General features: G+C 41.6%; 1 protein-coding gene across 2 annotated transcripts in view; it reads right to left on the reverse strand.

Annotated features, from left to right (window-relative positions):
- Positions 1 to 236: 236 nt before the first annotated feature.
- Positions 237 to 21,089, reverse strand: part of FAXDC2 (fatty acid hydroxylase domain containing 2) — a 62,310-nt gene continuing 41,457 nt past the window's right edge. For both annotated transcript variants that reach the window (XM_073621155.1, XM_073621156.1), the window contains 6 exons: positions 16,962 to 17,065; positions 14,662 to 14,783; positions 13,308 to 13,513; positions 11,477 to 11,582; positions 8,340 to 8,506; positions 237 to 2,400 (listed from right to left, as the gene is read on the reverse strand). In XM_073621155.1, coding sequence (XP_073477256.1) covers positions 2,244 to 2,400; positions 8,340 to 8,506; positions 11,477 to 11,582; positions 13,308 to 13,513; positions 14,662 to 14,783; positions 16,962 to 17,065 — 862 coding nt within the window. In that variant the 3' untranslated portion in view covers positions 237 to 2,243. The remainder of the gene's footprint in view (positions 2,401 to 8,339; positions 8,507 to 11,476; positions 11,583 to 13,307; positions 13,514 to 14,661; positions 14,784 to 16,961; positions 17,066 to 21,089) is intronic.

The following is a 21,089-nucleotide window of genomic DNA, read 5'->3' on the forward strand; positions in this document are numbered from 1 at the left end:
TTCATTTTTAAATATGGCAGCACACCTAAAACGGCAGCACACCTAAAACAATTAACAATTGAACACATCCCTAACCCAAAAGTACAGTTCATGTGAGCTTTGTGGTGCACTGCAATACATGTGCATTGGCCCTGCATATAAAATGCATAGTACTGCAGCGCGGTGTACTGGAATCATGCCTTATTGTAAAAAGGCTCTTACAGTTATGCAGAGAGACGATAGTATCATTCATTAAATGACAGTAGAAAATATATAAACATTTATTTTGATGAAATAAAGTGCACCCTTAAGTTATAATTAGTCATATTCCATATATTAAAATTATATTACAAGAAACTTTACTGTTAGCAGATTATCCATACAAAATCAAGAATTAAAAAAAAAAAAAAAAAAAACATAAGATGACTAAGTAGCTCACACATGAACTGTTAGTGTGCAAACTATATCAAGACAATATTAGTGTAAAAAACATTCCACTTGGCTTAGTAGTTGTTTTGTTTGGTTCCAGCTAAATTGTATCTTAAAGAAAGATGCAAGTTGTCCTTTTGAAAATAATGTTGCCATTGACAGACCTCCATTTTTCATTGTGGTTTTCTAACTGGATATCGTAGCTGATCAGATGGAATAACTAAGCATTGCAATCATACGGCCGTCTGCTCATATAGTCAAACTAGCACATTATGCCCCTCACAGTTTCTCAACAGGGGAATAGCCAATAGGACAACTTACATCCATTTCAAGATGTTTAGCTAAAGGCAGGGGTGGTCACTACAGAAACTGTAGTCATTTATTACATATTGATGAAGTTATAATGATCTGATTCCTTGTTACTGAACTTGCATTATTTTAAATTGAATTCAATATGATGGAAGATGAACAGAATTGCAGTTTGTTATAGCTGGAGCCGGAATAAATTTAATAAAATGAAAGGATTTGAAATGCTCCTCTGTTTGCCAATGTTTTGAAAACCTATCATATGTCCTTGTACATGGGCTTTCTTGAGCAGCATGTATGAAAAAGTCTTCTACAAAGCATTTGCAAAACTTTCAGCCAGCTTCAAGCAATTTTGTTAAAACCTTTAAAGCAGTGGTCATCAACCCTGTCCTCAGGGCTCACTAACAGGCCAGGTTTTATGTATTTATGTAGAATACTGCAATCACTGCACAGCAAATTATATCACCTGTGATGTATTTCAGTTATCTTACAAACCTGGCCTGTTAGTGGGTCCTGAGGACAGGAGTTGATGACCACTGCTTTAAAGCATCCTTCAGCTGCAGTTTAGGGAGGTTCCACAGATCTTCACAGGAGCCCGATTGTCACTTTAAACCTTCTGCTGGGAGACTCGGTTCACATAGGTGCACTGTGCGACCTCGCATGTGATTCGCACCGCACTGCAGATAACATGCAATTTCAGCCATACAGAAAATATGGCTGAATTTGCATCTCATTCAGACCAAAGCCGTGCAGGACCCTTTTTTTTGGTCCGCACCAGATGCATGTCCAAATTGACAGTTCACACTGTGATCTGGGGGTGTCATTAACTTTGTATTAGCATTCCCAAAGGTCCGCATAAGGCAGTGTGAAATGCCTTGCGAGTCAGGTGTGATGCGGGAACCCGCTGTGGATTCGCAGCATTTCCGCATACACCTATATGAACCTAGCCAGAGGGTTCAGTCTTGAGAAGACATCCATGACAATGAGTGGGTGTGCAGAGTGCAGGCCCCTCTGAGAAGGTTTTGACAAGCGGCTCTGTGGTCTAGTGAGAAACTGGTTTGGGGGAATGTGACTATGAAACTAGGAAGGGGGGCTTATCAAAAAGTGTAACTTTAAAGCCTTTAACAAAGCTATTTGAAGCTTCCTGAAAACTCTGCAAATGCTTTAAAAAAAAATCTTGCTTTACTCATTCATATACTGAAGCCCATATATACAAAGTCTGAGCTTAGGCAAAGAGTCACTGACCCTGAGGAAGACTACAGATTAGGATCTTAGGACTTTAATGTCTACATACTTTTTCACAGCCAGTGCCTTAAAAACCAAAAGAAGATAACCATGGTTACAGTGGCCAGGCAAACAGGATTTTTGTGTTAAGCATTAGCAGTTTAAATCTTCCCTTGTGACTAGTTTGCTTAATGTTACAATTTGTGAATTGGGTAATTTCCAAAAAAAGCATCTAAAGCCTGAATTGAAATGGGAGCCAGAAAAACACTTTTCTTGTCCTGATGGTGGACCATCTTCCTAATTGTTTATTCTGATTTCTTGGTAAGCTCAGGAATGCTCTGAGTCAGAGGGGTGAAATTCAGCAGTAAGATATGTCTGTCATAGGCCTTGGTTTGCTTGAAAACTAGGTCTGTGCCATGTAGCCGGTCAAGTACTCCCAATACGCCATAACACTGGTTGAACCTGGATAATAAACATATTACATCAATATTACTAAATAGGCAACCATAAAATTTGGACTGCAGTGTATGGTTATTGTGACACATTTTCATATTGTTAATAAAATGCTTCCTACACTACACTGCGCTACACTGACCAGGAATTGTCAGAAGCAAAAGAACAAGTACTTTTAATTTAGTTCAATTTTATTCTTTCTGTAGCACTTTAAAGACAGTGGCTCATTCACAGCAATCCCTGCACAAGAGAAGCTTAGTAATGTTGGTGCTGGATCACGTGGCATGTGTAGCTTCAAATTTAGGAAGAAGTCTGATTTCAGAACGATTTCTGGATTGAAGGTAAATCAACTAAAACTGGAGGCTCTAAATATAAATGTCCCAGACGTAGAGACTTAGATTCTATATGGCCATTCTTTTCCTTTAAATGGTGTGCGCAGGTGCTCCCATATCTTGGGGTTAAACTGTCTTCTGACATTGCTACATTTTTTCGGACAAATTACACTCCTTTATCTGACTCCACAGAGCGTGACCTGAAGACTTGGCAAACCCACGATATTTCCTGGATGGGTAGAATAAAATGTTAAAATGACGGTTCTCATTCGAATACTATACTATTTTAGGTCCCTTCCGATTCCAGTTCCTCCTGTTTTCTTCCGAAAGTTAGTCCCTGATCTATAATTTATTTATTATTTATTTGGAACAAGGGAGGTTATCGGGTGGCCCACTCTACTCTGTACAGGTCTAAATGGCGAGGTGGCATGGGAGTTCTGCATATCTTGCGATACTATACAGCGGCACAGTTGGTCCAGTTATAAGATATAGACCTGATTGGGTTCACATGGAGGCACTGGCAAGCCCGAGCATTCCCTTAGATCTCCTTATGTGGCTTCCTGCAATGAAGTGTCAGGCGGTGCTGAGTCCTTCTTTTTACACAGCATGTAAATTGTACCCCTTAAAAATCTTCCCATTCACTAGTGGCCCCACTTTTCAACAATCCTCATTTCCCCTCAGGCCAACAGAGTACCCAATTCACCTGGTGGGTCAACAAAGGGCTTTACAGAATTGCTCTCTTTATTGATCATAGGGGGATAAGACAGCTCAGCTACTTTAAGGAAACTTTAGAAATGACCCCTACAGAGACATATTGTTTATGGCAAATTATCCACTTCCTACAAACCTTAATGAGAGATGAGGTAGATATCACCACGAGGACCCTGTTTGAAAGCAGATGTGTAAAAGGGCCAGAATCACAGGGAGGGATTACGGAGTTATATACCATGTTCAACCCTCCTACCAAACAACATGGGAAGCGGACCTAGGGGAGATCGTTGAGGAGGAGGTGTGGACGAAATGGTCGACCATGGTGCATAAAGGCATACTCAACACCTCATTGGCGGAGGCAAATTACAAAGTGCTAGCGCGCTGGTACCTTGTTCCTACGCGGCTAGCGAAATTCTACCCTGGTACTTCACCCCTATGCTTTCGGGGATGCGGACAGGAAGAAGATATGTACCATGTCTGGGGGTCTTGCCCGAAGGTCCGACGTTTCTGGATCAGGATGTTCAAACTGATCTACTCAGTGACAGGACAAAATATACCTAGAGGTGCCAAAACGGGGTTGTTTAGTGATCTACCGGAGGAGATCCCCAGACATCTGAGAACTCTCATTCTTCATTCCTTTAGCGGCTAAAGTAACTATTGCACGCGCATGGAAATCACCTGTAATCAACATTGCCCTGGTGAAACACAAGCTATCGTGGATCATGATCAATGAAAAACTGACTAGTATTCAATGAGATAATCAAGCTAGGTTTGAAAAATTCCCTGGATTACTCATCTCCAGGCTCCCTGAGGGCTGGGCTATCTTGTGGGGGGGGGACCCAGGGTGAAGAGACCCACCCGACTCTACTCTTTTCTGATTCTTTTTCCCTTTTTTTAAAAATGTTCTTGCTATCGGTTCTGTTACACCATATGGAAAATATTTGGTAGGATGCTGCCAGGGGACAGTAAAGTCTCCCCAGATACTCTATATTCTTGATTATTAGGTTTTGTTGATGTTTAAGGGGTCAGGGACACGGATCATATTGGATAACAAATCCTTGTTAATGATTATTTGAGCGTAAACATCTGTATGACGATTTAAAAAATTGTAATAAAAACTATTGAAACAAAAAAAATTAAAAATTTAGGAAGAAAACAAAAAAAACAAAAAAAACAAAAAAAACAAAAAAAACAAAAAAAACAAAAAAAACAAAAAAACATATTTTAATTATACAATACAGGACACATGGGGTCTGCCCCCTTGTATTCCTGTATAACCCCACCTACTCCATAAGGCTTCAGTCTCCTTGACTTGCTTTGCAAGAAAACAAGAGGGATGTGGACATTCTGGCTGAGGCAGCTCAAGATTATTCACAATTTAGGGAACAATTTAGGGAAGTTACCTCTTTAGCCTCTCACCATATGTTTTCTATTGTGTACTCACTGATTGAGGCAGTGGGTACTAGTCTCTGGATAAATACGCTTAGCACTGCACACAGCTGAGATGTTCAAAAATGCACCAGAAAGAGGGCCTTTTGTAGAAAGTTGGCAAGGCAAGTTGGGCCTTGGACGATTGGTCAAAGTAAAAGAGGTTATTCCCCCTTCTTGACAACTTTGAAGCTTTATATGTTAGGGATGTAGAATTTAACAAAAAATGGTCTATCCCAACTGTGGACCCAGCCATTCTTGCACTTCATTCTCAAACTACTATTCCTATTATGGTTCAGATTCAGTGGATAGGCATTTGTTGTCTAAAATCCTCCTTTGCACTGCCCCACAGCCAGCTATTGCTACCTTAGTGGTTGCCCAGACTACGACGAACTGGGCTAGAGAAACCAGTAGTGAACTTTCTCCTAATATGGATATTTCTAATATTTCTTAAAGGTTACAGTTCTTGCCCTCGACACCCGCTATTTTATATAGCCACCATGAGAAATGGGATTCATCAGATCTCCAGGATGTCTTTACTTTCTGCGCATATGTGCAAAATTTTACCTCCAAAAGCTGATCTCCAGCTTTTAACAAAGTTTAAATCATTACCTTTATTACAAGCTGCAATGGCTGGGAGTGCTGTATAAACTGTATGTAGCCTCAGCTACATGCAATACATGCTGTGCTTTGGTAGTTGGATGGGAACTTCCTCTCCCACTCCTAGAACAAAACAAGCTAAGTGGTGCTCAGCCTTTTGCAGGGAGCTTTGTATTCTATAAATTAATTGATTGGCTGGGTTGGATATTGTGACATCATCCGCCCACCTCTCGGACTCTCATACAATGCTCCCTGTGAAAGATTAAACTTCACTCTGCCCCAACTTGATTTTGTTCTGGGACTGAGACAAAAAGGTCTCATCCCACTGCCAGAACACACCGCTGTATACTGCAGCTGAGGCTACATAAAGTTTATACATTTTTCCAAACCGCCACAACTGTTAGTGAAGGTAATAGTTAAAGGTTCACGCCATTTCCCATAGCAAAGGGATAGTTTACTGACAATTAGGGTAGATTTAGGTGTGCGTCTAAATCTCCACTTCCTCAGAAGCCTGAGCATTCAGAACATACTTCAGAGTCTACTGACAGGTGTGAGGAAGCGATATGATGCCTCCTCACCACCTGTTTTAACCCTATTTTTTCTGACAAACATCCAGCAACTACATGCATTGCACGTGAATGTGGGAGGTTAGGAGCGCTTTCCCATTTGCCTGAGTGTGTAGCTGTAGACAGTTATTTAAATAGGCAGAGGGATTTGGGATAGTGCGCAGGTAACTTTTTCCTTTGTTTTTTATTGTATATATTGGGGCATAGTTGCCGCCCAAGAGTAGTGGGAGTTTGAGCACAGGGCTTAATATTGTATATTTCTATGCATTTAATACCCATTGTCAGGATATATAAAGTGAAATATATATATATTGCGTTTTATAGTTGGTCCTCCTACTTTCATCCCTGTCCCCCCATGTGCCCCCCTATATATGAAAGCTGAAGATGCCATTATTCAGCTGCGGCATTTCAACACCCCCGTCCTTTGCCTATTGCAGATTAAGGGATGGGGGCGATTGGCGGGCAGCAAAAACGAGGCTCAAGCATGCATGTCCTACCTCTCTTGCATCTGGTGCCTGACAACTGCTGCTCATTAAAGCCTAATTTTCAGCTTTGCTGTCACTTTAAATAGTTTGCTTGGGCCAGCTTGGTCCGAACAAACTGTTTCCTTCAATAAGAAATACAGCTGCTGTCAGCACTGTATAAACTGTATGTAGCATTAGTTACCTACAGTATACAGCACTGTGTTCTGACAGCAGAATGGGGACTTACCATCCTGTTCCTGGAACAAAATCGAGTTCACAGGAAGCCTTGGTATTTTTATGAATGAATACAAGACTTCCTCTGGCTGAGGTGGAGAGATGGGTGGATGATATCATGATCTCTACCTCAGCAAATCAGAGGAAACCTTGTATTCATTCATAAAAATCCAAACCTTTTAGTGAATGACTGAGCAGCGCTAAGCCCGTCTCAATTTTGTTGCGGGAAGGGGGAAGTCCCCGTACCATGGCCGGAACACAGCGCTGTATACTGCATGTAGCATTAGCTATATACGGTTTGTACAGTGCTGATCCTCCATTCTCTTCTGGGGAGCAGCGGGTGTAAACTAAAATGTGTCCATTTACACTCACCGACATCCAAACTGATCCGCTAAAAACAGACGGATAGGGATCTGCTCCCCTTCCATATAGCAGATTAGAACAGATGGCAGTGAGGTGTAAACGGACCGGTGATCTGTTTACACCTGACCGCCCATATAGGAGAGGGGGCTGTGTCTGTGTCTGCTCTGCACAAGTGGACCGTACACGGACCAGCCATCTGCCTGTTCAGTGGGGATCAGCGGACAGATTCCTCGCTGAGCAAGCAGACTCCTAGCCAAGGACTCACATATACTTTAATCCTGACCCCTGAATTGCGTGCATAATGAAATCATTAAGTAACATGCACAGTTCAGGGGTCAGGATTAAATAAACACACTTTTTCAGAGATCAGGCGTAACAGTTCAGGGATCAGGACAGCCAGCTGTAGTTTGGAGCATCAGCACCGAAGCCCCTGGGTAGTGTAAGATTTGCAGTACGCAGGCTCCAACTCGTACTGCAGGCCCCAATCCAGATTGGTGCTTGCAGCTGGAGTTGGAAATGGCACAGTGGAGCAGTCTGTGAGGGTGTGGCAGCATGACTTATCGCGCACTTGCAGGGCACCATAGCAAAGCCATTTTTTAGTTGCCGGAGCCTGCGCACTACAAACTTTACATTCTGGGACAAAATGTATTCCTAAATCCCGGGATGTCTGTTTTCCTGGGGACAGACTTCTCACCACAGGCCTTGCGCCTGGGAAATATGGATGAATTGTGAACTTACCCCCCTGACATTATCATTCAGGCAGGTTAATTTTCCCCCTGCTCTGCAGTCTTTGGATAATTCCACCTAGTAGTCTAATCCTGAGTTCCCTACCCGTTCTTCAATTTGTACATCCATCTGCATGATCCTGCTTACAGTATGTCAATTCATACCCTGCATGTACCCTATCCTGTTCATACCCTGTTCTTCCCTCTGGGATCGAGTCCCACCTTTCCTGTCTGAGCCCATTCGCCCATTGAGGTCAGGTTCTAACAGGTCCTACAGCACCTGGAACCCTGGTTCCCAACAAGCGACCTGCAGGCTGTATGCAGACCACAGGCCCTCTACATATGGCCTGCTAGCTTTTGGGCACCAGTCAGAAAGCAGAGTGACAGCTGGGTGCTGGAACAATCTCTGCTCTCTACCAGCTGGCAGAGTTGCTGTTAGCTCATAATGAGCGTACGTAAGTGCAGCTAGTGGGGTGTGGTTTAGGTTCAGTTTACACACAAGAATGAAAACTCTGCTTAACATACTTGAGATGATGGAAGTCATGGAATTCTGGAGATGGCAGGAAGGGGAGGTGGTAGCCGCAGTGAGAGATAGTAGTGGTTATCAGCGCAAGACAGAACCACAACATAATGGTTGCTACATGGGAGCCCATCAGCATCGGTCCAACCATGGAAGGCAACATGTTGGAAAGCTGCAATAAGAAGAGCACATGAACATTAAATGTCTAAAACAAGGATACATGGTACACACCAGCTTTTTGGCTTGTCTCTGCCAATTACTGAGACACAAACGTAGGGGAAGCATTTACTTTCTCCAATAGCGCTGGAAACGAACACCAATTCAGCCTACAAGTCCAGTCTAATCTTCTGTATCAATACATAATCTCAAATGCTTAATTCTGCATCATTAAGCAACCAGCTATTAGATAAAATCTGCAATAGGGGAAATTAGGAGGCTGTCATTGCTAAGCTCCTTCTAAAAATGTTAGTTGCCTGACTGCCAATAGCTTTAATACTTTCTTAAAGTGTATGTTTGTTTATTTTTTCAGGTTTGGACAGAGTATGGAATAATTTGAATTTTTATGGGGGTATTTATTGTTTATGTGAAGTGAACGGATCAGGAAGGCAGCCATGGCAATTGTTCCAAATACTGTTTTTATTTAGCACAATAAAAAACTCTATTGAACTTTAAATTGACAGCCAATGTTTTTTGGAGGTTACACAAGAATCCGTCTTCATCAGGGCTTAGATTTTTTGTGCAGGAAGGGTCTGGAGTAATAGTTTAATTCTGGGATAAAATTCTTAGTAAAACACAACTAGAAGCTCACTAGGTTGAACTGTATGGTAGTTTAGCCAATTCAACTGAGCAAGCTCCTAACAAATGGACAGGAACTGCCAGAATACATTTAAAAAGGCAGAGACTGATTTAGCCTCAGGGATTCACTTTAATTACTTTGTAATTAAACGTCACTGTAAAATAAAGCGACCCTTCATTCCTAAGCGTGCGTACAGGGTTCAGGAGGCATGTCTCCAGACCTAAATCCTCTTAAGCATCTGCGGAGCATCCTCAAATGGAAGGTGGAGCAGCACAAGGTCTCCAACATTCACCAGCTTTGTGATGTCGTCATGGAGGAGTGGAAAAAGACGCCAATGGCAACCTGTGAAGCTAGTGTGTGTGTGTGTGTGTGTGTGTGTGTGTGTGTATAAAATTATATCTACACACAGTATATCAGAAGTGTACACCCCTCACATTTTTGTAAATATTTTATTATATCTATTTATGTGACAACACTGAAGAAATTACACTTTGCTACAATGTAAAGTAGTTAGTGTACAGCTTGTAGAACAGTGTAAATTTGCCGTCCCCTCAAAATAACTCAACCCACAACCATTAATGTCTAAACCACTGGCAACAAAAGTGAGTACACCCCTAAGTGAAAATGTCCAAATTGGGCCCAATTAGCCATTTTCCCTCCCCGGTGTGACATGACTCGATAGTGTCACAAGGTCTCAGGCAGTGACGGCTGGTGAAGTTTTAGGATGGGGGGGCACCAGACCCCGCCCTTCCTTTTTGACCCCTCCCAATTCTCATAAGCCACACCGCTTATAGAATCCACCCACTCCGTCCCCCTATATTCCACTTCCATCTATAGTGTCAGGAGTATACAGCCCCAACAACCCACAGCCATTAATGTCTAAACCGCGGCAACAAAAGTGAGTACACCCCTAAGTGAAAATGTCCAAATTGGGTTTAAAGTGTCAATATTTTGTGTGGCCACTATTATTTTCCAGCACTGCCTTAACCCTCTTGGGCATGGAGTTCACCAAAGCTTCACAGGTTGCCACTGGAGTCCTCTTCCACTTCTCCATGATGACATTACGGAGCTGGTGGATGTTAGAGACCTTGTGCTCCTCCACCTTTCCTTTGAGGATGCCCCACAGATGCTCAATATTTTTTCATTTCTGAAGACATGCTTGGCCAGTCCATCACTTCTACCCTCAGCTTCTTTTGCAAGGCAGTGGTCGACTTGGAGGTGTGTTTGGGGTCGTCATGTTAGAATACTGCCCTGTGGCCCAGTCTCTGAAGGGAGGGGATCATGTTCTGCTTCAGTATGTCACAGTACATGTTGGGATTCATGGTTCCCTCAATGAACTGTAGCTCCCCAGTGCCGGCAGCACTCATGCAGACCATGACGCTCCCAACACCATGCTTGACTGTAGGCAAGACACACTTGCCTTTGTACTACTCACCTGGTTGCCGCCACACACGCTTATCATCATCTGAACCTAATAAGTTTATCTTGGTCTCATTAGACAACAGGACATGGTTCAAGTAATCCATGTCCTTAGTCTGCTTGTCTTCAACAGACTGTTTATGGGCTTTCTTGTGCATCATCTTTAGAAGAGGCTTCCTTCCCGGGACGACAGCCATGCAGACCAATTTGATGCAGTGTGCGGCGTATGGTCTGAGCACTGACAGTCTGACCCTCCACCCCTGCAACCTCTGCAGCAATGCTGGCAGCACTCATACGTCTATTTCCCAAAGTCAACATCTGGATATGACACTGAGCACGTGCACTCAACTTCTTTGGTCGACCATGGCGAGGCCTGTTCAGAGTGGAACCTGTCCTGTTAAACCGCTGTATGGTCTTGGCTACCATGCTGCAGCTCAGTTTCAGGGTCTTGGCAATCTTCTTATAGCCTAGGCCATCTTTATGGAGAGCAACAAGAGAGTTCCTCAGAGAGTTCTTTGCCATGAGGTGCCATGCTGAACTTCCAGTGATCAGTATGAGAGAGTGAGCGATAACACCAAATTTCACACCTGCTCCCCATTCACACCTGAGACCTTGTAACACTAACAAGTCACATGACACAGGGAGGGAAAATGGGTAATTGGGCCCAATTTGGACATTTTCACTTAGGGGTGTACTCACTTTTGTTGCCAGAGGTTTAGACATTAATGGCTGTGTGTTGTTATTTTGAGGGGACAGCAAATTTACACCGTTATACAAGCTGTACACTCACTACTATAATATATTATATATATATATATATATATATATATATACACACACACATACATATACACACATATACACACATATATACATACATATATACATACACATATATATACTGTTCAGTTATTGTCTTCTACTTACGATGTGTTCCAGAGGATGAGCATAGAGTGACACCACTCCTACGGGGGCCGTCCACTCGTGGTGCTGTTTATGAACATGCTTGTATATGCTTGGGTGATGGAACAGCCTGCACAAGACAAAAATGTATCACAATTTACTGCACAAATATTTTTTTTAAATGTGTTCTCAAGCTTTGAACAGAGTGGGAAAGAAATAGAATCGCTCTCTGATTTTTTTTTTTTTTTTTTGCATCCTCATTGAGGGTATATCCTCTAACTTCTTGTCAGGACAGGAAGCAATGTGGACTTTCTCCATGGAGGACACCATGAAAACACTGAGGATTGCAACAACACACTTTTTTCCAGTAAAAGGAGCAAGGGATAGTACCAATTTCAGTTTATTACTATCTGTATTTTCTGTCCCAGTGACAATGGCAGGTAGCCCTCATTTCTTATCTTACAGTTCCAGGACTAGAAATGAGGATTGGGATAGCAGCCCTGGAGCTTGCAGATTAAAAACCAATTCATTAATGGGAAGCAGGGAAAAAGACAGCAATAGAATCACAGCAGAGAGGGAAAATGTTAGAACTGAGAAGCAAATTGGTAGAAAAAAAAAAAAAAAAAATGGGTGTTTAAGGATAACCATTTAGTACATCTATTCCAACCAAACACACATATATAATGTATATAAAAACATATCTTTATTACAAAACATGTATTAAAAGTATACCAATGATGGGGAGTACACTACCATCATACATTATATAAAATCATACAGCTAAGTGACAGATGGATAGAAGAGTATCCAGCGCATTTCACGGCCATAGCCGCCTCCTCACGGCTTCAAGGTCTCTTCATCTGACCCAATGCCAAAATAAATCATCATGTCTGTATAGACTATGGGGAGGCAAACATGGAAACAACAGCAAAGATTATGCTCAGCATGAATTGAATGGGGTAACCCAGAGGGGAGATGGAGACAGCTGCCACCATCCACACACACAATTCCCTCTGAGCAAAAAGACATAGTCACAAGAGGTAAGTGTCACTCAGTGTATATTCAATGATAGAGTGGTGGCACAGACAGGTAATTCCAAGCAAAACATCAAAAATAGCCAGCATGACACACAGCCAGAGTCATATCATCCTTTCATTAAGACTTTTCCTGAGGGGCCGCCAAGCACACCAAGCTCGATGGTCCCTTAGTACACAAGGTGAGTGTGGTCCTCAGGAGGCTAAGGGACCATCTGGTTTGGTGTGCTTGGTGGAGGATGATGGCAGCTGTCTCCAGGCTCCCCTATGGGTCTATACGGACATGATGATTTATTTTGGCATTGTGTCATATGAAGACACCTTAAAGCCCTGAGGAAGCAGCTACGGCTGCGAAATACGTTAGATACTCCTATACATCTGACTATTATGATTTTATGTAATGTATGATTGGAGTGTACTCCCCATCGTCTGTATACTTTTAAAACATGTTTTGTAATAAAGATATTTTTTTTTTATACAGTATGTTTTCTTGTTTGGAATAGATGTACTGAGAGGTTATCCTTGAACATCCATTTTTTTCTACCGATTTGCTTCTGAGTATATTTCACTAGGGTGATAAACTCTAGGTACAAGGTTGGATTAACCATTACCAACTCTTCAGGGTGCCTCTCTCACAATTTATTTCGTCATTTGTACAAAATGTTAGAACTGTTTACAAGTTTTGTTGCTAATTGTATCGCCTATTGGGGAGATTTCTTGAATTTCTGTTACATCAAAAAGACAGGAATGTAAAATACTACACAGGTTCTAACTTTATTCCACTCTGTTAATACTGCAGACTGCATTTTCTTTTACCCTACCTGTGTGAATAGTAGAAAAGGATTTCTTCGACAAGTGCAAAGACTGAGAGCTCCAGGAGAACCCAGTGGAATGTTGGCAGTTCTGTGCCACAGGGATTCCCCCGCCACTGCATGAACGGGTACATGAGAAGAACCATGGGGCATGAAAGGAAGACTTGGTTGAAGAGCACAACTTTCACTGCATGCTTTAGCTTTCCAGGTTCCACCTAGGTGCAGGAAGTACAAAACAGTAACACCACACCAAGAACAAAACCAAGAGCATTTGCCGTCACAAATCATACAAAATTCTCACCTATTTTTTTTTAAACATCACTAAACAATGCACTATACAATGACACAATCATAAGGACAGGACCTCTGTTTGCAGCCAGTTGGAAGTGCAAGTTCCCATTTTACTTCCTGATGGGTTTGATTTACAGTATACTTGACCTGACCTAAGATGATTCTAAGCTAAGGTAAGAACAGTACTGAACGTCAGGAAAGGGGTGAAAATTAGCAATTCGCAGAAGTCGATGCCCCATGTACAGCCTTGCCCTAAGAGCCAAACCAGCTCCACAGGGATGCAAATATTGAAGTATCCTGAAAGTGAACAAGTTCTAAAATCTTTCTAAGGCACCTTACGCACAGGTGGGATCTCCAGCTGACTTAGAGCAGAATGGGATAGATGTCATGTTTGTGACATCCGTACCTATTCAGTTTTTTTCTTGTGCGTTTACAAACCTGAGCTTTATGGACAAATGTTGGATATATGGGCATCCTGATGAAAACAGACTTGCCTCCATTTACATCAGGCTAACGCCAATTTGTCTTGTTCAGGTACAGAAAACTGACAGGCCGACCTGATTGTACCATCTATGTGAAAGGGGTTTAAGGCAAGCATATTAATAAAGTTCTAGCACCTTGTGGAGCCTACAGGTAGCTATGATCAAATAAAACTCTGTGGAACTGGTTTGGATCCTAGGCCCAGGCTGTACAGTTCACTTTGACTTCTGCCCAGGTCAAGGTAAACCTTGTAGTTTCCCCTATGCTCACACACCATCCAACTAAAGATACATTTCTTGTGAACGAGGCTATAAAAGGCCAAATACATTGTCACTGGCACATGCTTCTCTAAGGATCCATTTGAAGCATTGCTAAACATAAAGCCAAGGAAGTGGGCCAGGGTATGTTTACTTTAAAGGTAACATGTCAGCAACAAATACTACTACTGCTACTGCTGACTCGTTTTTAGGGTGCAAACTATTGTTTTACTGCAATACATTAACAATTGCCACATTAACAAAAACGTTTCCACCTCAGGCTGTGGCCTGTGCTCTGTTCATGCAAAACTGTACACACATCCAGTAAAACCTACCGGATCATTCTTTCCTGGCTGGATTCTGTAGCGGGTAAAGATGCTTGGTTTTCCAGTCAGGTCGATCATCATTAAGACAGCATTGTACATCCAGAATGACAAGCTGGGAATCGCCATTGCTCCTGCAGGTCAGGCAAAGTGTCACATCACAATCAATGTCAGTATTTTATGAAGCAAATATATATATATATATATATATATATATATATATATATATATATATATATATATATATATATATATATATATATATATATATATATATATATATATATACACACATATACACATATACATATATATATATATATATATATATATATATATATATATATATATATATATATATATATATATATATATATATATATATATACATATACACACACATACACTGGAGTGTTAAAAAACCTAAGGAAAGAGATGGCTTTGTGCCTCCAGCATTAATCCAACTGCAGCTGTCATGTATAGTGCTAGTCACAAATAGTAGTAAATATCTGATTGGTTGCTATGGCCAATATGCTATCCTTCTCTCTAATTTTATTTCCAGGCGCCTCCTCTTGTCAGCATTGATGGATTAAGTTAGACTCACAAGACCCCAGGACCAGCCCTCTTCATAGCTTAAAAGGTTTCACTCTCCCTACTCGGAATTCTTTTTTCCTTTCCTGAGACCGAAGGACAGCAAGATCCCTTCAGAAGAAGCTCCCTTTACACCTAGGCTATACCTTCTACCAGTAGTGAAGGCTCTGGAGTTATCACTAAACAGGTGTTATCCAGGACACACTCGGTGGCAGGGTGAGACTTTACAACATAATTGTGCTTTGTATTGCTTTTTGCAGCCCTAACTAGGCTCCCCTACCCTTCTACTCCTTTCTCCAATGCTCACTATGGAATCTGATGTCACTTTCAGTCCTGACTTGTCTAATTTCTTCTGTCCCAAACTATAGTGCTACAGTGTGGAGAAAGGTATCTGTGTTACTTCCAGCAGACCTTCCACCCATGGGTCAGGAGAAATCTTTACCCTTGAATCTGGATCTCACAAGCAGTCAACCTCGGCATGGGTTGGAGGTCCATCACAAGGCAGGCTCCTTAACCCTGGGGACTGGATTATTGTTACTTCAGTTGACAGTCTCCAGGGCTGGGGGAAGGGACATTTCAAAGGAAATGGTCTCTTCCTTTGGGATTATCCTTAGGTATCTTGAAAATCAAGGTAGCATTCCAGGCTCTCCTATTCTTTAAACTGCTACTTCAGCATCAGAAAGTGAGGTTGAAAAGTCTCAATGGCAGAAAGTGCGGTTGAAAAGTTTAAATGGCGGTGGCATATATATCAGGGCGGTAATCTCTATCTAGAAGTTTCACCACTGTCACAACTTTGCTGACCCTGTGAAGTAGTCAATGAACATTCGCCATGTTCAGAAAACTTCTCCATAGGTCGATATTATGGCCTCATGCTACAATGCCACACTCCCCTTGTATTTCTCAAGGACTCTGGATTCCAGTTCTTTGGAAAAAGTCATGGAAGTTTCCCCTGCTCCATGTGTTGCCTCCTGCTTCTTGGACGTTGCAGACTTGAATCTCACCAGTGGTTGTCTGCAAGGCAACTAGTTGGTCTCAGTGATATATTTGTTAATCACTACAAGCTGGATTTGCTTTCTGATCCTCAAGTGGAGTTTGGCTATACAGTGGAATGGGTGCTTGACATACAGAAAATGCAATGAAAAGCTCTTACAGTGATTTTACTTTCCAGGTGCCTCATCATGTCAGCACAATTTACCTCCTTTTGTCTGTCTAATTTTTTAGGACTTTGTTATAAGAACACTGAGGAGATATTTTAAGCTATGAAAAAGGGGCTGTCCTGGGGTCTCATGGGCAGAGCCTAACTCACCATTGCTGACATGGTGAGGTATCTGGAAAGAAAAATTATGGTGAGAGTTGTTCTCACTCTTGCCCTTAATAAGATTAACAGTTTTACTTCCTCCTAAATATACTTGTGCACATTTGTAATTTTGTCCAGGGTGTCCTGAGTTTTTGTATTTGCCTTTGATAAATCCACCTCTATCTTCTTTGTCAGCTTTCTGGCATGCTGCTGAGCTCTATTTGTTCAGAGTGTATCATAAAGACAAAATTCAAGAATGTATTAGTTGCATTTAAAAATACCTGCATTTAACAATACATTAATATTTTAATTATTACATAACTACATTAAACTATGTTTTCAATCTGCCCTGGAGTTAAGCTCCAGCTGCATATAAGTAAAATCAAGACATACTACTGCATAATGAAGTTTGATGAATACTCACCTAAACAGTATAAGGCCAATTCATTTCCACCATAGTAGCTGTGCAGCTTCCCCCATTGGGCCTGCCAGAAGTCACCTGATGCTCCCCAGAAACGCTGCAGGTGCCTGAAATAAGGATAAAGTCAGGACAACAGATGTAAAATGTGATATCAGCCTAGGCTTACAATATTTATGTGTTGTTGGTGAGACATGTTTTGCATTACATTAAAGCTAAACCCCCCTCCTGTCGCTCGTCAGCCCACCAGCCCCGCACTTACCCCATCTAGGTCGCGGACAGCGCTTCCTACTCGGCGGCTTCACCCTGCATCTCCTCCTCCTCGGTGGCCAATACAATCGCTTCTCCTCTTTAGCCAATTGGGACTTAAGACCCACTTCCTGATTGGCCGGGGAGGAGAATCAGGAAGACAATAGCGAATATTAATTTGCTATTGTCACACAACTGGGTGGGCTCAAGACGCAGTGCTCTGCGCCCAAGCCCACCCTTTTTTAAAGCCAATTAGAACCTCAGGCTCCAATCATGTTCTTAAAAAAATATATAAAATAATAATAAATATAAAAATCATATATTGTATATGCAAATTATAATGTAAATGCAAATTTCTGAACCTCTCCTGATATTAGCCTCTTATAATATCCTCTAAAGTGGCACTCACATTTGGAGAAAGATGGTGTGACAGTGCTGCACCTTGTCATTGTGTCAGAAGGCTTAGAGGTCACCCGGGGTTCTCACTTATGCAGGCTGAGACACTGGGATATCTGCTCTGAGTGGAGGAAACATGTTTTGCAGCTTTCTCCAGGATATTTTCTCCCGGATTGGGTTCTGGAGCCCAGAGGCTTTGTAGAGACATGGAAGGGATGGAGCCTCTAACCCTGTGTTCTCATTTTACTGAAAACCAGCATTCTGATTGTGCAGGTGCATACTGCCTTTTAAATCTGGAGGCCCTCTATGGTTTATGGCTCTTTCTGTGGAGACAAGCAGTGTGTGTGTGTGAACATAGTGCCTTCTGGCGTCAAAGAAAGCCGATCTGACAAAGCCATCACTTGAGAATGTTGTTATTAAAGTGGGAGTAAACTTACTTGGTTGATTTTTACCAATAGGTAAAGTAAATATCTCCTAAATGTGCACCGTTTAGGAGATATTTACTTGCGAAGCCGCATACCTGTGCCGTTCCTTCAGAGTCCTGTGCTGTGAACAGTGGCTCCCACGCATGTGACATTGGGGCTCGTCCAATCAAAGGACCGGAGTCCGCCAACCTGGAAGGATGACCAGGTGAAGATGGAAGCCCTCTCAGCTCTGACAGTGTGCCATTGGTGGGCTTTGTTTAAGGTAAGTTTTCACATAATGTGCTATTGTGTGATGCACCCTAGCGCATTATAACTTTACCTTGCAGGTTTAAAAAATAAACGGTGGTTTACTACCGCTTTAAGAGACTGTGTGTTATTAGGTAGGGGCCTGTGGAGTAACCAGTTTGGCTATTTGTCCTTGACAAGGCTGAATGAGATAATGTGATGAGTATGTGCGGACACAGGCTCAGAAACTATGTAGTCTCGATAGCCAGGAGGCTGGAACATTTCTATTTGTCCCTGTGATGCTAAAAACCTCTGCAAGGGTAGCCTTTTGTGTGAGTTTACTTTTGAGTAAAAGTGGCCAAAAAGCCCTCAAACACTCCCCTGGCTGGACTAAGGTGCTACACTTGAGCTGAGTCCCCAAAATGGATTGCACGAAAGGCTAGTCAGATTCTGATGACAAGAACATGCTGACACATGAAGAGTAAGATTACTTTCATTGCCCAATCACAGACTGAGAGCAGGGATGTGACCAAGCTGTGTTGCCTAACATCAACAGAGAAAAGTGAGGTCACTAATCTGGGTAGTACAATTCCATGGACTCGTTAAGCAACATTAAAATCCAACAGTAAAACAATTCCTATTTACAGTATGTATGTGACCTATGTATTTAGCTGATTACCAGAGTTCAGCTTTATTCATACTCACCTACTAGGGTTGAATGGATCATTGACCTGTGATAACATAGATTAAAGGCTGTGCTAAACTACAGTCACAAGACTCAGTCACCAGATAACAGGAAGCCACATTATGCACAGTGAATTTAGAACTGTCTAGTACTGCCGACACTTTCAGCTTGAGACTGACTTGTATAAAGCCACGGCCTTCCTTGTTTACTACAGATATGAGATGTTCAGGAACTTATTGCATATAAGTAGTAGCGTCTAGCTTTTGTTTGCCAAAAGGAGAACGATTCAAATAAATCTTTCAAGGATGGCTTAAAAGTAATCATATTATTTAAATCATGTCCATTCTACATATTTGTGAATATGTCCCTTGACACTGCTATGCACAAGTGCCTCCGGGAACAGGTTAATAGTACCCTGAGAAAAATATGGATTTCCATTCCTTCCTCTTGTGGAAGTTCAAGCTCTTTCTGCACATACATACCTCCCAACCTTCTGACATGATAGAGAGAGGGATGCCTTTTAGCATAAAGTATGTAGGCAAAGTACAGATCCCTGCCATACCCCCAATACAAATAATCAATGTACAATCAATCAAATTTCGATCCATGTGTACCCACCTTTTGGATGTGATCCTTACACCTAACCTAGTGCTTGCCTGCTCAATAACAAATCAAGAAGACTATGGGGTTGATTTACTAAAGGCAAATAGAGAATACACTTTGCAAGTGCAGTTGAACTCTGCAAAGGAATTTGCTCCAGCACAAGTAAATTAGATGAAGCTTCACTTTCCAAAAAAATCACATGCCAGTAAAATAAAAAAATAAATAAAAAAAAGCTTTTTTTTTTTTTTCCCCCCACGTGAATGGATGATGGAAGTCAGCAGAGCTTCCCCTCATTTACCAAGCTCTGGAGCAATTTCCGTGCACATTAGGATCTGCCTTTATTAAATTAATATAAATAGAAAAAAACTGCGCTTTAGGGCCTGGCTATAGGATCAGAAAGTGCAGGTTGCTGCCTCCCTTTCCACAAAGTCCCTAATAAGGTACCTTGCACAGTATATAAAAGTGAAAAGTTAGGGTATATTGGCGCTACCTATAAATATTAAATAGTGGGATGGCCTATAAATGTATCCCCCCTTATTTTTTACCTTATAATGATAGATCTGTAGGGTATATGAATTATCTAAATTCCCCTTATAGTATGAGTGATACCCCTGCAAACACAAAATATGTCTACTAATCATATAACACACGTCAAATGTCGCACAACATAGATAGTTCTACAGCATCTAGAGAAAAAGCCAGAGGCTATATTCCATTATGTGCATTTGCTAAAAGCCATATACTAATGCGGTGATGTGCGTATAGGTTATATGTATTAAATTAATACCCTATGCATTTTGGGTATAACTTAAAATCACATACAAAAAAGCAGCTAATAAAAAACAGCTAATAAAAAACATCCAGCAACTAGATTTCCAACATATATTATGACAGTCCATATACTGATGTTGCTATAGCAATTTCAGATTCCCAATGGTGACTTTGGTGATGAATCAATTTGTCAGGTGACTCTCGTGCTCCCCCTGTTGGTTGTCTACTCACCAGCTCCCAGAGCCCCACCAGGGGTATACCGCATATGGTGTAATATGTTGGATCACTTCACTTGCTGTTTCATCTGGTAGATCTTGCTGTAATCAGCTCCACAGATCCCACGGCGGGGAAATGCTCCTGTACCTTCAAGCTGTTATATATTGTGCTGGATTACTCCTATATTTTTTCTCTTCCCATCCATAGGGGCGCTGCTTCCACTCATATATTCAAAAAGAAAGGAAAAGCTTCCATGGCGTAATAAAGTATAAACACTTTATTTAAAATATATATAAAAGCCCACACAGCAAAAAAACTGGGCTAAAAATAGTGAATTCAAACAGGCAGGACTAAATCACAAAAGTAATTTGCAGAGTAAAAATTAAAATTAAAAAATAAAAAAGAAAGAAAAAATCAGGCGCTATTGTATGCCTCTGTCCAGATGGAATAGGACAGCAATGGACCTGAGCAGTACAAACTTTATTTAAAAAGTCCCTCCTATCAGGCATAGGCAGCGAGGTGGGGGTATGTGACCACCAGCCGCTCACAGCGTCCTCCTCTCTC

Source organism: Aquarana catesbeiana, linkage group LG03 (assembly GCF_042186555.1).
Source record: "Aquarana catesbeiana isolate 2022-GZ linkage group LG03, ASM4218655v1, whole genome shotgun sequence".
NCBI lineage: Eukaryota > Metazoa > Chordata > Amphibia > Anura > Ranidae > Aquarana > Aquarana catesbeiana.